The sequence below is a fragment of the Acyrthosiphon pisum genome, chromosome A2 (genome assembly GCF_005508785.2).
Source record: "Acyrthosiphon pisum isolate AL4f chromosome A2, pea_aphid_22Mar2018_4r6ur, whole genome shotgun sequence".
Taxonomy (NCBI): domain Eukaryota; kingdom Metazoa; phylum Arthropoda; class Insecta; order Hemiptera; family Aphididae; genus Acyrthosiphon; species Acyrthosiphon pisum.
In genome coordinates this window covers 8842241-8856033 of record NC_042495.1, presented here as the reverse complement: position 1 = coordinate 8856033, position 13793 = coordinate 8842241, and the positions used below count along the sequence as shown (strand labels likewise).

The following is a 13793-nucleotide window of genomic DNA, read 5'->3' as shown; positions in this document are numbered from 1 at the left end:
ACTCATAAACTACTCATCCCAATTTCGATTTTCATGTATCAAAATATTAAGAAAAATATTCTGCTTTGGAATAAAAAATTAAAACCCTATGTTGTCATTCAAAAAAGTAAAAAAGTTAAAAAATTATAAGGATAAAAAATATTTAAAAATATAATTTTTTAAGAAAAACGTTGTTTTATAAGCGACTTGAAAGTATGTAAAAAAATATTTTCAAAAAAACTTACACTTTTTGAAATAATGAGTGTTGTTTGATAAAAGAATCACCCGGTATTTTAAAAAGGGAAGGTATTAAAACAATTGATTCATAAAGTAACAACTAGAAGAAGATTATCGATATCTTCATTCATTCCTAGTCAATGTTTAGTTAATTCCTTGGCAACAAAATTTATTAAGTAAACAGTATATAATTTGAACAGAACATAATATAACTGTAGAATACCATACTACAAATGTAGTTCCCGGTTTATTACACACAACTAGTATTGTTTTTAAAATAACATGTAAAAATTAAATCAATTTAAAATCAAAGAAACTACTAAGGGTGGGTTGCATAAACGTCCTGTACCACCTTACCGAACCGTCGTCGCACTATTAACCACTAACGGTTATGTAAATAAAATTGGGTCTTACTAGAAACCTCGATAGTGTTAACTGTTCTTTAAATTATCGATTACTCGGATTACTAGATAAATAAACTACAAATCAGATTTTGGTTTTGTAACTTAGTTGTAACTCAGTTCTGAAATATCAATGATTTTATCAATGTTATTGGTGGTTTAATTTATTTGGTAATCACGGTTATCAATAATTGAATATTTCTTTATGCAACACTAGCATAGTTTAACATAATCATTAACTTTAAAGAATTAAAAAATTACAGGGCCGATAATAAATTTACAGAGTGTTCTTTATGCATCTTAATATTATATATTTATTGTTAAACTATAAATAATTGCAATCAAATAATTACCATCACTTTCAGATTGCTTGTCATTTTGTATTTTTGTAATTGGTTTTAATTTAGCAATAAGTGGTGGAAGTTTACTCAGCGTTTGTTTTTTTTCAGTGCTATTAATTTGTTGATCATGTACTACAAATTGTGATTTACAAGTCTTTTTTATTTTCTAAAAAAAAGTTAATTATATAATAAAGCATGATAAATTGTAATGATAATATTCTTACTCTTTGTTTCTCATGAAATATTGAATCTCTTCTCAAAAATCTACTAATCAAGCTAGAAGATTGTTCTGATCCCCATTCTTCAGACTAAAATAAATAAAAATATACAATTTTGAGTGAATTTGTTTATTTATTCATATAACATAGATACAATTTTAATTTTTTTTTTTTCGAGGGGGAGGGTGCATTAGTATAGTGTTAAGTGTGTTTGTGTATTTTTTTGTACAGCAAATAGGTAGATACTAAGATGTTAGATAAGAGATATTATTATTATATAGAATACAATTTTTTTTATAATTATTAGTCCAGTTCAGTTGTCTTAAGAAATGCCAAATGGGATAAAGTTGTCCATTGTATCAGGTCCAAAACTTAATGTTAATTTAATATCCATTATTACAAGTATTTACAACCAAAATACATGGTAATTCAACAAATGCTCAAGAAGACGTCACACCCGCATCCGTCTTACAGATGTACAACATAGCAAAAACTGTTTTGCGTGGGACAACTTTTATCTTTCCGTATTTTTAGTAGTGGCTCCAAAATAACTGAACATATAGGTTAGAAAATTATCTATGCAACAGAGTGTCTATATTTTAGATAACACAAATACAATAAAAGTTATTTGCTTCTAAACATTTCATTTTTTTGTTTATTTCATTTGATTTAAAAAAGTGATTGGATAGTGCTATTAAAAAAAAAAGAACTGTTGCATAGTTCTTCTTTACGTGTTGTGAATATTTGGTAGTTTTACAATATGGTGCGAGAAAAGTTGTCCCATGCAAAACAGTTTTTGCTATGTTGTACATTGGTAAGACGGAGACAACACATGCAGGTGTGACGTCCTCTTAATAAAATATTTGTGCATGGTTTTTATTTTATAAAAATTATAAATTAATAACTATCATTAACTACTTAGACTACTAGGGTTACGTTTCCATGAATAAAGGGTTCATATATATTTATTTTTTTTCAAGGAATATTTTCATATTGAACTTTTAACCAACTAAAAATCTTCAACATTTTAAAATACGAAAAAAACTCAGAGAAATAAATTTAAACAAAGGATATTTAGTGTTTTTGTAGCTGCAAATGAAAAAGAACATATTTTTAATTTAAGATTGTAATGTTTGGTCAATAGTTCTAAATATATGGAGCAAGATTTTCTACTTAAAATTTGAATTTAGGATATTAAAGTTTATTGTTTATTGTTCTGGCTTAGAATACTTTATAGAACTATAATTCAGTATTAATATATTATGTATACACCATGTTTACAAACTTTTATAGATCCTTGATCTGATGGAAGTTTATTCAATTCTGGATTTTTGTTTTGTAATAAGTCTTCAAATACTTGATTAGTTAATTCATCCAAGTTATCCGGATCTTGTCCATTTTTTAATGTAATATTTTGAGCTAATGATGTCATATTACTGCGAGTCAAAACTTGAATTCTACGACTTTCTACTAGTGAAACATCCATATCTGGATCAATAACTTCATTTTCACTTATCTGAAATAACACATTATAATAAATTAAACTTTTTAAATGTATTTTAAAATGTCACCAATACTCACAGAACACAGTGTCACCAGATCAGTTTTATAACCGTACGAGGACAATATGGGACCTATCTCTTGTCCAATTGTTGAATCTATTTTACAATCAACATTGATAGTTTTTCTGTCAGGAAGATCTAATCTAAACCATATTCTAGGTTCAACTTTAACATCTAAACCATCCAGAACACATGAACTGCCATTTAAATCTATTATCTGTAAAATAAGAATAGTATATTGTGTGTAAACAATACTGTTTTATAATATATTTTACTCGATATTTTATTTATGGTTAATATTTATAAAAAAATAAATAATTTGGTGCTACATAGTAAATACCATACACACATTTTCACTGATTCTAAAAATAACTAAATTGTATTACTTATTCAGTTAAGATTTTTTAAAATATTAGTTAAAATATATATATATTGATTTTTAAAAAACAATATTTTTACTATTTTGAATTATAGGGATGGGTCTAAAAAGTTAAAGTTATAATCGATATATTAAAAAATTATATTTTTGGCAAAAACTATGAATTGATACACCATTATTTAATTAATTAAAAATAATGTACATATATATATATATATATTGTATGACAGTTAAATATAATAATAAATAGGTACCTAACTCTGTTAGTGAATACTTAAAATAAATAAGTAAATAATAATAAAAATGCATTTTTAAATATGCTGGATGGATTTAATGTTTTTTTTTACACTGTCTCGGCTCGTAAATCGGTTTTGATTTTAATGTTGAGTATTATTCCTACTATTGTATCTGCACATCCCTAATTCAAAATTTTAAAACCCAGGAACAGTAAAAAGTTGTATTTGTAATACATAAAAATTATTTATTTTAACTGTAAACAAAACATTTAAAAATATATCATACCTGTTCATTGTTGGATTGAATTTTTACTTTGAAATGTTTATAAGGATAACCACGTTTATCAAATAATCTTTGAATAAGAACTTGAACAGTTATATCTGGGGTTACGTGCAAAACTGTTGATGATTGATCAGGAAGTGTCACTCGACACAAACCAGATGTTAATGGAGGCTGCACAGTAGATTGACGTCTCCATGATAATAATGATTTTCGACGACTTCCAGTGTTAACATGGTATTCAATAGTACTTGTATTAGTTGTGTCTTCAATATCACTAATCTAAGAAATCAAAATCAAAAAATTAACATTTGTATGCTGAATATTGCAATAATTGTATAACTTGACTCAAAAGTGTTACATACCTTTTTACTAGAACATTCCAAAGATTTAAAAATAGTTGTCTCTTGTTCACTAAATGGTAAATGGTCAGCTATCTGTTCCACTAAACACATTTTATAAAGATCAGACTTCACAAAACGGGGATAGCTATCAAACTTCATTAAATTAAACACTTGTTTTTGTGCCTAAAATAAGTACATTTTACAAATGATTTATTGGTATTTTTTTATTACATTATTAAAATAGCAAAATAAAAGCAAACATACCTGTAAAAAGAGATTAGGATTGGCTTCTTCAATTTGTTCGATTGTAAGATTTGAAGCTTTTGAGTCAACATTAACTGGTTCAATAGCATCACATGCTAAATGTTTAGCATATATATCTCGAGCAATTGCACATCGTAACTCTTGGTCTACAGTAGAGTGATATCGTTCACATGCAGTCCAAAAGTACAAATTCTCTGCACTGAATTCTTTCTTTAAAAACTCCTATTTAAATAATCAAACAAATATAAATATTTAGTCATTTTGTAAATAGTATCCAAAGTATTATTTTTCTATTATTCAGGAAGATAATGTGCCCAACTGAATAAGTTTCATTGTGGACCCACAAATTTACCATTTGCAATAAAATATTTAAAATTATAGTATGTATGAATTGATAATGTTTGATATATAATTATTTTTTTTTTTCAACTGGAACCAAACTTTAAAAATATAATATAATATTAATAAAATTATGGGAAAAAATACAAAAATATACAACATTCCACCTAACAATAGTCCCAATTTTTTTTTTTATATATTTATTACTTCATTAAATTCAGAAAGAATTTTGATTTAGTTTTAGTTTGATTTTCATATAGGTTTTATTAAATTAATTATAATTTTAAGTTAGTTTTTGAACAAAACTGAATTAAACACACTAAGAAAATTGAAATTATATTTAGTTGCATCACTAAAAATAATAAATAATATATATATATAAACTGCAACTTACTGCAAAGTTTTGAGAAGTTATTGGATCTTGCAAAACTCTCTCAAACGATAATGTCCAATCTTGAGCTTGACTGGTTTTTGAATTGTTCTTAATTATAAAAAAACATAAACAATTTATATATTTCACAGAAGAAAAAAAGAATTACCATTTGTAATTCAGTATTAAATTTCAGTTTATGTACTTAAGCAGCAAACATGAAAATGATTATACTGATGTCAATTAAGTATTAAGTCTATCAATTACGATTTTGTATACCTTTAGATCAGTGATTCTTAACATGGGCACTATGCCTTAGGATGATTTATAATATTGTGGGCCGTTTTATTAAAAGGAGCTATTCTTAGGCTTTTTTTTTTAATAATATATAGTAATAATAAATTATAAATGAAGAATTAAGTACATGCGTGATTAATTATAGAAATATTATAAATATTTAAAGATAAGAAAAACAAAAAAAAATTGTTTTAACTAAAAAATAAGGGTACACATTGGCGTTTGTCATTTATCTTCTAATCAGTTCATTAGCTGAGTAGTTTGTGGTGGCATATATATATTATATGGTAATAAATTATATTTCTAGTAGATATTAACATTTAGTTATAAATGTATAATGTAGATTTTAAAAGAATAAAAATATGTAGTAACAGCAGTCAGATTTAAGTATGTAGATTTAAGTTTGTACAACAATCAAATTATGTATAGTTCATATAAATTGTTTACATTCATGGTACCTATAACAGTAATTATTTTTTTTTTAATTTATGGGTGGGAGTGAGTTTTTTGAAAATTTAAAGAGGCGTAGATTAAAAAAAAATTGGCAAACACCTATTTAGATGAATAAATTAATAATAATTTAGTGTACATTTATAACTTTATGAATATTATGAACTGTACATATAATAATAACATAACTTTAGATAAAAATAAATATTAAAATGATAAAAGTATAAAGTATTACTAATAATTTACTATAATGACTCATTATAAAATGATAAAATTCTAGAAAAAATCCTTACTAATTGATAAAATTTAATTGGTGTGCTATTTAAATAATGATTACCACAATTAAAATGTAACAACTATCAGGAAAAATATATTTAGAGTTAAAATATAATATACAAATTGTATAATATGTACCGTGGTTTTGTTTTCAAAAGAATTTGTTCGCCTAAGAACACGTACAAAAGGACTGTTGGAGAATGTAATACAACTAATTTTACGAAAAGGAAGCATTTCCTTTGTAGATAAAAAATAAATGTACTAAAAGTATTTAATAAAGTACATCTTCTAAGAATATAATACTTTTATGCCACACTAAACATAACATTTTCACATAGGTAGTTCATATACTCATATTTTATTTTGATTTTCAATTATGTATGACTGACACATGTCACGGATATTGAAGTGACGTCATTACATACAGTAACCTACCTATCATCACATTTAAAATTGTAATTAGAATTACATATAATGAATACTAATGAACACAACTCGACTCAAGAACATGTAATATATTAGGGAAAACCGTTATTAATAACTTCATAAATCATAATATTACATTTTGTATTTATAAACTATAAAATTATCATTTAATGAAAGTAATAATTATGGAAGGTTTAAATTAGTTTATATTTTCAATTGTCAACAACATGATACACAAAAACTCATAACTGCATTTTTAAGATAAAATTGAATATGGTACCAATAAAATAATATTTAATAATTATAGGCAGTACCTAAATGTATAATAATATTTTTTTATATATAAAAATATAATTTATCATTTTAATTTGATTACAATAAATAATTTAAGTAACATCATTGTTATTATATTATAATAACTTTTACAAGCCATACTGAAATATTGTAATAAATTTATGATAATATTACATATACATGAATACCACAATGACCTCATTATTTAATATAGCTTGGGTTATGAAATTCATATGACCCTTGGTATAGATATATTTATTTAATTTGAAAAGTTATGCTTCAATCGATAGGGGTCATTAATGTCTGAAATTATATATATTATTGTAAGCTCAAAGAAAATATTGATTAATACAACTTATCAGAAAAACTATTTACTTGTCTAATCAAATGTAAATACTTCTACACCTACAGCTATCAAGTATAATAAATAATAATTGTTACTAACTAAATAAAATATCTACTTACAGAAAATCTATCTGTTTCAGGAATAAACTCTTCAGTTCCTTCTTTAATATTTTGTAAGCTTCCCCATATGTTAAAAATACAATCTTCATCATTAGTTTTAAAGTCTTCCAAACTTTGAGTAACAAGGGGATATCTTAAACAGTCAAATTCTGTATTTGATTTAGTTTTGACATCTGATAATAATATTTCTTGACTTCGATAACTGCTTCCTAAACTCATTCCTTCACATGAATTATTTTCATATTGTACACTACTCTCACTTTTTGATCTACGGGGCCCAGGTGATCTGCTTAATATAGTATAATCAGGTCCTAATTGACTAAATACAAGATCAACTGAGCTAGTACTTAATGGTGAACGACTTCTAGCTCCACGTTCAACTACATTATCCTTGGGAGTAATTGAATCCGAACAATCAACGCAATGAGTAGCCATTTCACCAACCTTACAAAAAAAAATTATTATTATAATTCATTAGGCTAAATAAATAAATAATAATTACTTGTTGTATGTGTAAACATTGATTCTGTACATCAACCATTAATATTCTATCTGTCTGCATACCACAATAATCCTTATATCCAATACCTGAATCACTATTGCTAGTTGTTGTTGTCGTGCTATCATGACTTGGATGTGGTGAATTTCCAACAACCGAAATACGATTAGCATCATTTTTATAATACTTTTCGATAGCAATTACAACTTTATCACAGTTTGGAGGGAATTGAGTACATACACCAGTCGAATCTCTGACACAAGTGATTTTAAAACTATTAGCTTGTGCACAATGGTCGTCATGTGATACTGGGTCTATAGCAAATACATGACACGAGTTCGATGGCTCATCATCTATAGATGATATAGTGACAACACCAAAGTATTTGCTATTTTCATCAGAACTGGCAGCACAAAACATGACACGACTACCTGGATAAACAGCTAAAGTTACTCCTGCATTATTCTGAAGACAAAGACTGGATCCATATCCTGTCATTAATACAGCAGCATGAGAACGTTTTTCTGCTTTCAAACGTTTAATACAGCTTTTTACAACCTAATTCAAAAAAATTTAAAGAATTATAAGTTATATTAGGTACTACTTAACAACTTTATCTAATACAGATAGTAATTTGAACATGGTACAAATATATAAGTTAGATTAATAAGTATTAGGATGTGTTATCTGCAAGTTGCACATGCTTGATTTTATTTGTTTTTAGTATATTGTTTATAAAAAAAAAGCTAAATTTTACTAATTATACAATAGATATATAATTTAAACATAGGTACATTTTTAATTTAAAAATATAAATTATTTTGTGTAAGTACCCACTCATACTTTGAATTCCATTTTAAAATTTAAATCAGACAAAATTATTGTTTTTCAAATTATAAATTATAACTAGTAAATAATAACTTAAATAGAAATAATTAGCAGATTTAAAATTACTAACTTGTAGGCGAGATCCAGCAGGTATACATGGCATTTCAATTGAACCTAAATACCTCACAACTATTTGAAAATTATAAATGGTTACTGCTTCTTTATCATATATTGAACAATTGTTATTATTTCGATTACAAGGTTTTGATACATGAGCAAACTCTATTCCATAATCTGCATCATCATTTCTCATTTTATTTACATTAATAGGAGTTAAGGCTGGCCTAGATTTGTGTGGATATTTTGGCCGTTGTCTTCCTAATTCATTTTTAAATTCTTCATCGGAGCTATCAGAATAATAATTCTCAGCTATTTGTAATCGCAAAGCAGATTGACATCCACCAATTAATTGTACTACATCATCATGTAATAGTTTACTAACATTATGGTTGCTGACGGCTACCAAATAGTCGCCTGCTCTAAGACCAGCTTGATCGGCAGGACTACCAGGAACAATACAACTAAGTATGCATGGCTGCTGCCCAGATATAGTAAATCCAAATCCATTTTTGCCTCTATTAACTTCTACCATACGTACACCATAGTTGGGTCGTTTCTTACGTCTTCGTACAGGATGCATTGCAAACAATTAACTTACATCCTCAAAGATTTCAATGCCCTGATTTGTAACTAAACTCGATTAATATTATTTAAAACTGTACTTCACGAACAAAATTAATACTTTCCAATAAAAACGATTGTTTGTAACATTAAGCTTACTAAAATACCTTCAATTTTCTAAAGATAAAGACATAAAATACTCACTATAAACAGTAATTGAATTATATTGGAATGGAATGTATAATATTTGATAGAACTACCTATAATATTATTTTAATGATATCCATTATATTATGCCAACCACGAACTTTCGACAAAATAAACCAAGGTTCAATTATAAAACCGTTATAGTTACCACTGTGGTAACAATAAAATGTAATCACGGCACGATGTGATTGTAGTACGAAGATAATATCGTGGATAGTAGATAGTACTAGCACAGAATAGATTAAATTCTAGCACGGTTTAAGATAGTACTATCTTAAACCATGGGTACTATTCATAGATAATAAAGATATCTTTATTATCTATGGTACTATTGTTCTATGGTACTAGATAGTGAACTCCCGCAGTAAATTGAAGCTTCAAGGTCGGTTGGCAATTGTATGGCATTTCTATGGCAAATAAGATCATATTATGATTTTTTTTGTATCGTATTTTATTATTTCTAAACATGTTTTTTAAAAAAAAAAAATATTTTATATAAGTCATTTTACATTTACTATTTTATTTGAAAAAAATATTATTCCTAATACGTGTTGTATAATAAATAAAATGTTTTGCTAACCGACAAAATGGCGGCCGTGCACAGCTGAGCTTCACTAATTGTAACAATGTAAATTGTATTGGTGTTCCTTATCTAGTAATGATACTATGAAGCACGGACTAAGATAAACTTATTCGTACTATGAAGTATGGAAGTCTGTGATTGTAGATGATAATAATAAGACCGTGGATATTGTATGATAATAATATGTATTATCTACATCACGAACTAAGATATACAGGACTGGAAACGATAAGGTTGGAGGGTGTGAGAGGTAAATCCTCCTTAATGTACACAATGAGCGGGGTACGGGGGCTTCGAGTTCTTGTCAACACTGGCGCTATCTAGGTATCCAAAACAAGAAATTAATAAATCGGTATGCTAATCAACATTAACAGGACTACATTAACAGAAGCTTAATTTCCCGCCTTTTTCATGCTTCGTAAAATATATAATTATTAATTATAAATTATTATAATATAATTATATATTATATTATTATACATTTTACACCTACTATAATAGCTTAAGTAAATACTTAATTACGGTTACTTTATAAATTATAGGTAATAGGTTCTACCTATTTTTTATTTCATAAATGTTACCTATATAATAGATACCTATGTCTTATTTCCATGATATTATGTTATCAACTAAATACAATTATACAATAAATTATTACAAATTATAGTAAGTATCTATATTCTATAATAATATTTTGAAATCATGACACCTACATCCTAAATTCAAAAATATAAAAAAGAACCGCTCAAATATTTAATTATTTTTTTACACTACACCTAATATAATTATGTATTTTTTTTATATATTATGTTTGGGTTGCTACAGTTGCCATGATATTTTTTTGACCTTAATGAATCTATCTTTCAAAACTTTTTGGTTTAAATGCATGACTGAGAAAGTGAGAAATATCAAAATAAATAATAAATATTAATACTGAATACGGATTAATACGGATAGCGGCCGCCGGCCAAGAGTTGAGCGCTAGTGTTGATTAGAACTGAAATTCCCTCCGTCCCCCGCAGATTCATAATATTAAGGTGTACTCGTATCAACATTCGTTTCCAGTCCTGTATATCTTAGTTCGTGATCTACATTATGATTCACGATCATCGAGAATATTATGTATATTATACCGTTGATTGTTCTATGATTATACCAAGGTGTATTGATAATTGAATATTGATATCTATTTGAATACCATTTGCATCTTTATTTATCTTGTAACTTGTTGGCTGTTAGTGTTGTTACTACTTGTTATAAAATTTCAAATTTTTTAGATTTTGAATTTTCTAAAACAAAAAATGTTTATTTAATTTGCAAATAGGTACATCAATATACATTTAAAGAAATTATTTATTTTGTGATTGATTAATTTTTTACCTTAATTTATTTCTTATAAATTATTTGTATCTTAGTTAAAATGACTAATATTAGTATTAAATGTCAAAAATGTCGATTTGAATTAGCATCAAGTGAAAGTTCATCTATACTTGATTGTCATGAAAAGCAAATTCAAAATACAGCCAGAGTTACATACAGTTGCAATGATAACGTAATGGAGAATAATTGGTACATATCATCTACTACTTTACCTGCATGGATAAATTCGTCAGTTGAAGAAGTAAGCACATTAAATCAATTAATTTCACAAATTACAATTTAAGTAATAAATAAATGATTAAATTATGTTTAGTTTTATGCCTGTTTAATGATCAGTTTTGTTGTAGCGAGTATAGGCTTGTACTGAAATCTCAGTAAATTATTGTTATAATTTTATCTCTCACCTCAATTGCGAAAACATTTATATGACTCCTCACCTACTTATTACTTGTCCTGCTATTTCAATTAATAACACTATGATAAAATATTCCTTTCCAAGATACCTACACTTCATATTAAATTTGTATATGTCAATTCCTTAACTTCTAATTAAAATCATTCAAAATTACAATTTTAATAAGTACTACTTATGGGCTTTACACTTAAATAATGGTAACCTAACCTACTTAAATAAGTTTAAATTTTAACTATATAATCAGACTTGTTATATACATTTGTACATCTAATATCATCTAATAAAAATTAAATAATTAGATATCTATAAATTATCAGTAAAAGAAGTATGTTAGGACTACTATTAGTTAACATTATTTTTGAAGTAAGTAATTATATTAAGTACTTTTTTTGTATTATTAACTATTTGTATGGTCATACTACTTACAAAAATAAATGTTTACTAAAAATGATTTTATTTATTTCAGGATGATTGGCAAAAAGGTAAATTGTCTTGTCCAAATTGCAATTTGAGAGTTGGTTCTTTTGACTTTATTGGCGGTATGAAATGTCCATGTAAAAAATATGTATTACCTCAAATCCATTTAGTTAAAAGTAAAACAGATATTTACTTTCGATAAAAATTATGTACTCATCTTCTATTAATATTATGTATGATTTATTGATTTTTGTTAATAAATTAAGAGTGTAATCTTATTCCAATATACTACAGCAACAATTAAAATGTTTTATTATTAGTTTAAAAATTAATGTCTGTACGTAGTACCTACTTATGTAAAATCATTTTTCTAATCTAAATAAATTTGAATTGAGGGTAACTTGAATATTTTATTTCTAGTTTAATATTACAGTATCACTGTCAGTGGTGGATCCAGGGTTTAATTTTAGGGGCCTCCTAAAAAAATTACTTCCATAAATACAATATACATTATTATGTTTTAGTTGACGTTCCTAAAAATATGAAAGAAACTCCAGATTACATCTACTACACGTCCTCTCTTACGATCAAATTTAAACCTTAAACTCAAAATCCTTATTTACAAAATGTTGATCTTTCCTCTAAGGTATTATGGTATTCAAATTTGGAGTAACGCTGCCCCAAGTAACATTCAAAAAATACAATCATTCCAATCCATCTGCCTTCCCACTATTACAAAATCCCCCTGGTATGTAAGTAACAAAACCCTTCACTCTGACCTGAGAATAAATTACGTAAACCAAGTCACTAAAACTGCTTACCAAAAACTCCACAAAAAATTTAGCTCCCATAGTAACCCCAACATTAGTTATCTTGCTTCACAACACATCCCTGACAACCCCCCATGAAGACTCAAACTTAAATGGGTTAGAGACCTCCTCCATTAATTAATAAAATGGCTGAGACACGATTGAGCATAAAACATCTTTTTTGCGACACAATTGAGCATAAATTGTCGGTGTATCAAAGGAAATTGAAATACAAAAGAAAACCAACACGATTGAGTATAAAAAGCTCTGCAACGTTGCCATTTTCAATTTTGAACTATATTATACAAAAATATTTATATAAATAATTATAATGATTCAAAATAAAACATGGCGAAAAAATATCATATTTTCATAGCAGTGGTGTGGCGAAGGGGGCCAGAAGAGTGGCCGCTCCTCGTGGGTGGGTGGGTATTGGGTAGTGGGTATTCATTTTTAGCATACATATATTGTACACAATATACTATAGAATTAATGAAGTACCAATATAAAAAAGGGTAGCAAATGGGTACCTCTCTGCTGTTCATTAGACATTAAATGGGTCATTGTAATGGATGTGTTAAATGTTAATTCAATGATATAAAATCATTGTACACCAAAACCGAAACTGAATGAAGACGGTCTGCCTATATTACTATAAGTATATTTTATAATATTGCTATTAAAGTCATTTATACTAACAGTATATTAAATTTGCTTTGCGAAAACATTTGATTTGTTGTACTTTAAAAGTTTTATGTAACTACCCACAAATAATATTTTTAAATTACAAAAAAATAACTAAAAACATTATTTTTG

The 13793-nt window shown here is 26.6% G+C and overlaps 2 protein-coding genes across 2 annotated transcripts in view; one reads left to right on the top strand and one right to left on the bottom strand.

The window, feature by feature from the left end:
• Nucleotides 1-9405, bottom strand: part of LOC100163142 (regulator of G-protein signaling loco) — a 10395-nt gene extending 990 nt beyond the window's left edge. Inside the window, exons 1-11 of the mRNA XM_001946889.5 lie at nt 8616-9405; nt 7661-8215; nt 7159-7602; nt 4975-5061; nt 4242-4463; nt 3999-4160; nt 3640-3915; nt 2758-2955; nt 2462-2692; nt 1183-1266; nt 971-1124 (exon numbers count right to left, since the gene is read on the bottom strand). Of these exons, the coding sequence (XP_001946924.1) occupies nt 971-1124; nt 1183-1266; nt 2462-2692; nt 2758-2955; nt 3640-3915; nt 3999-4160; nt 4242-4463; nt 4975-5061; nt 7159-7602; nt 7661-8215; nt 8616-9185 (2983 nt within the window). The 5' untranslated portion in view covers nt 9186-9405. The remainder of the gene's footprint in view (nt 1-970; nt 1125-1182; nt 1267-2461; nt 2693-2757; nt 2956-3639; nt 3916-3998; nt 4161-4241; nt 4464-4974; nt 5062-7158; nt 7603-7660; nt 8216-8615) is intronic.
• Nucleotides 9406-11156: 1751 nt separating this feature from the next.
• On the top strand, nt 11157-12565 carry LOC100302463 (uncharacterized protein). Its single transcript, NM_001163206.1, has 2 exons — nt 11157-11577; nt 12218-12565. Exons 1-2 carry the CDS (start codon nt 11377-11379, stop codon nt 12368-12370), a joined length of 354 nt encoding a protein of 117 aa, NP_001156678.1. The 5' UTR covers nt 11157-11376; the 3' UTR covers nt 12371-12565.
• The last annotated feature ends 1228 nt before the right edge of the window (nt 12566-13793 follow it).

Coding starts and splice junctions, on each gene's coding strand:
- LOC100302463 (NM_001163206.1), top strand. CDS start 11,377: ATGACTAATATTAGTATTAAATGTCAAAAATGTCGATTTGAATTAGCA. Junction 11,578..12,217: donor TAAATTCGTCAGTTGAAGAA/GTAAGCACATTA, acceptor TATTTATTTCAG/GATGATTGGCAAAAAGGTAA.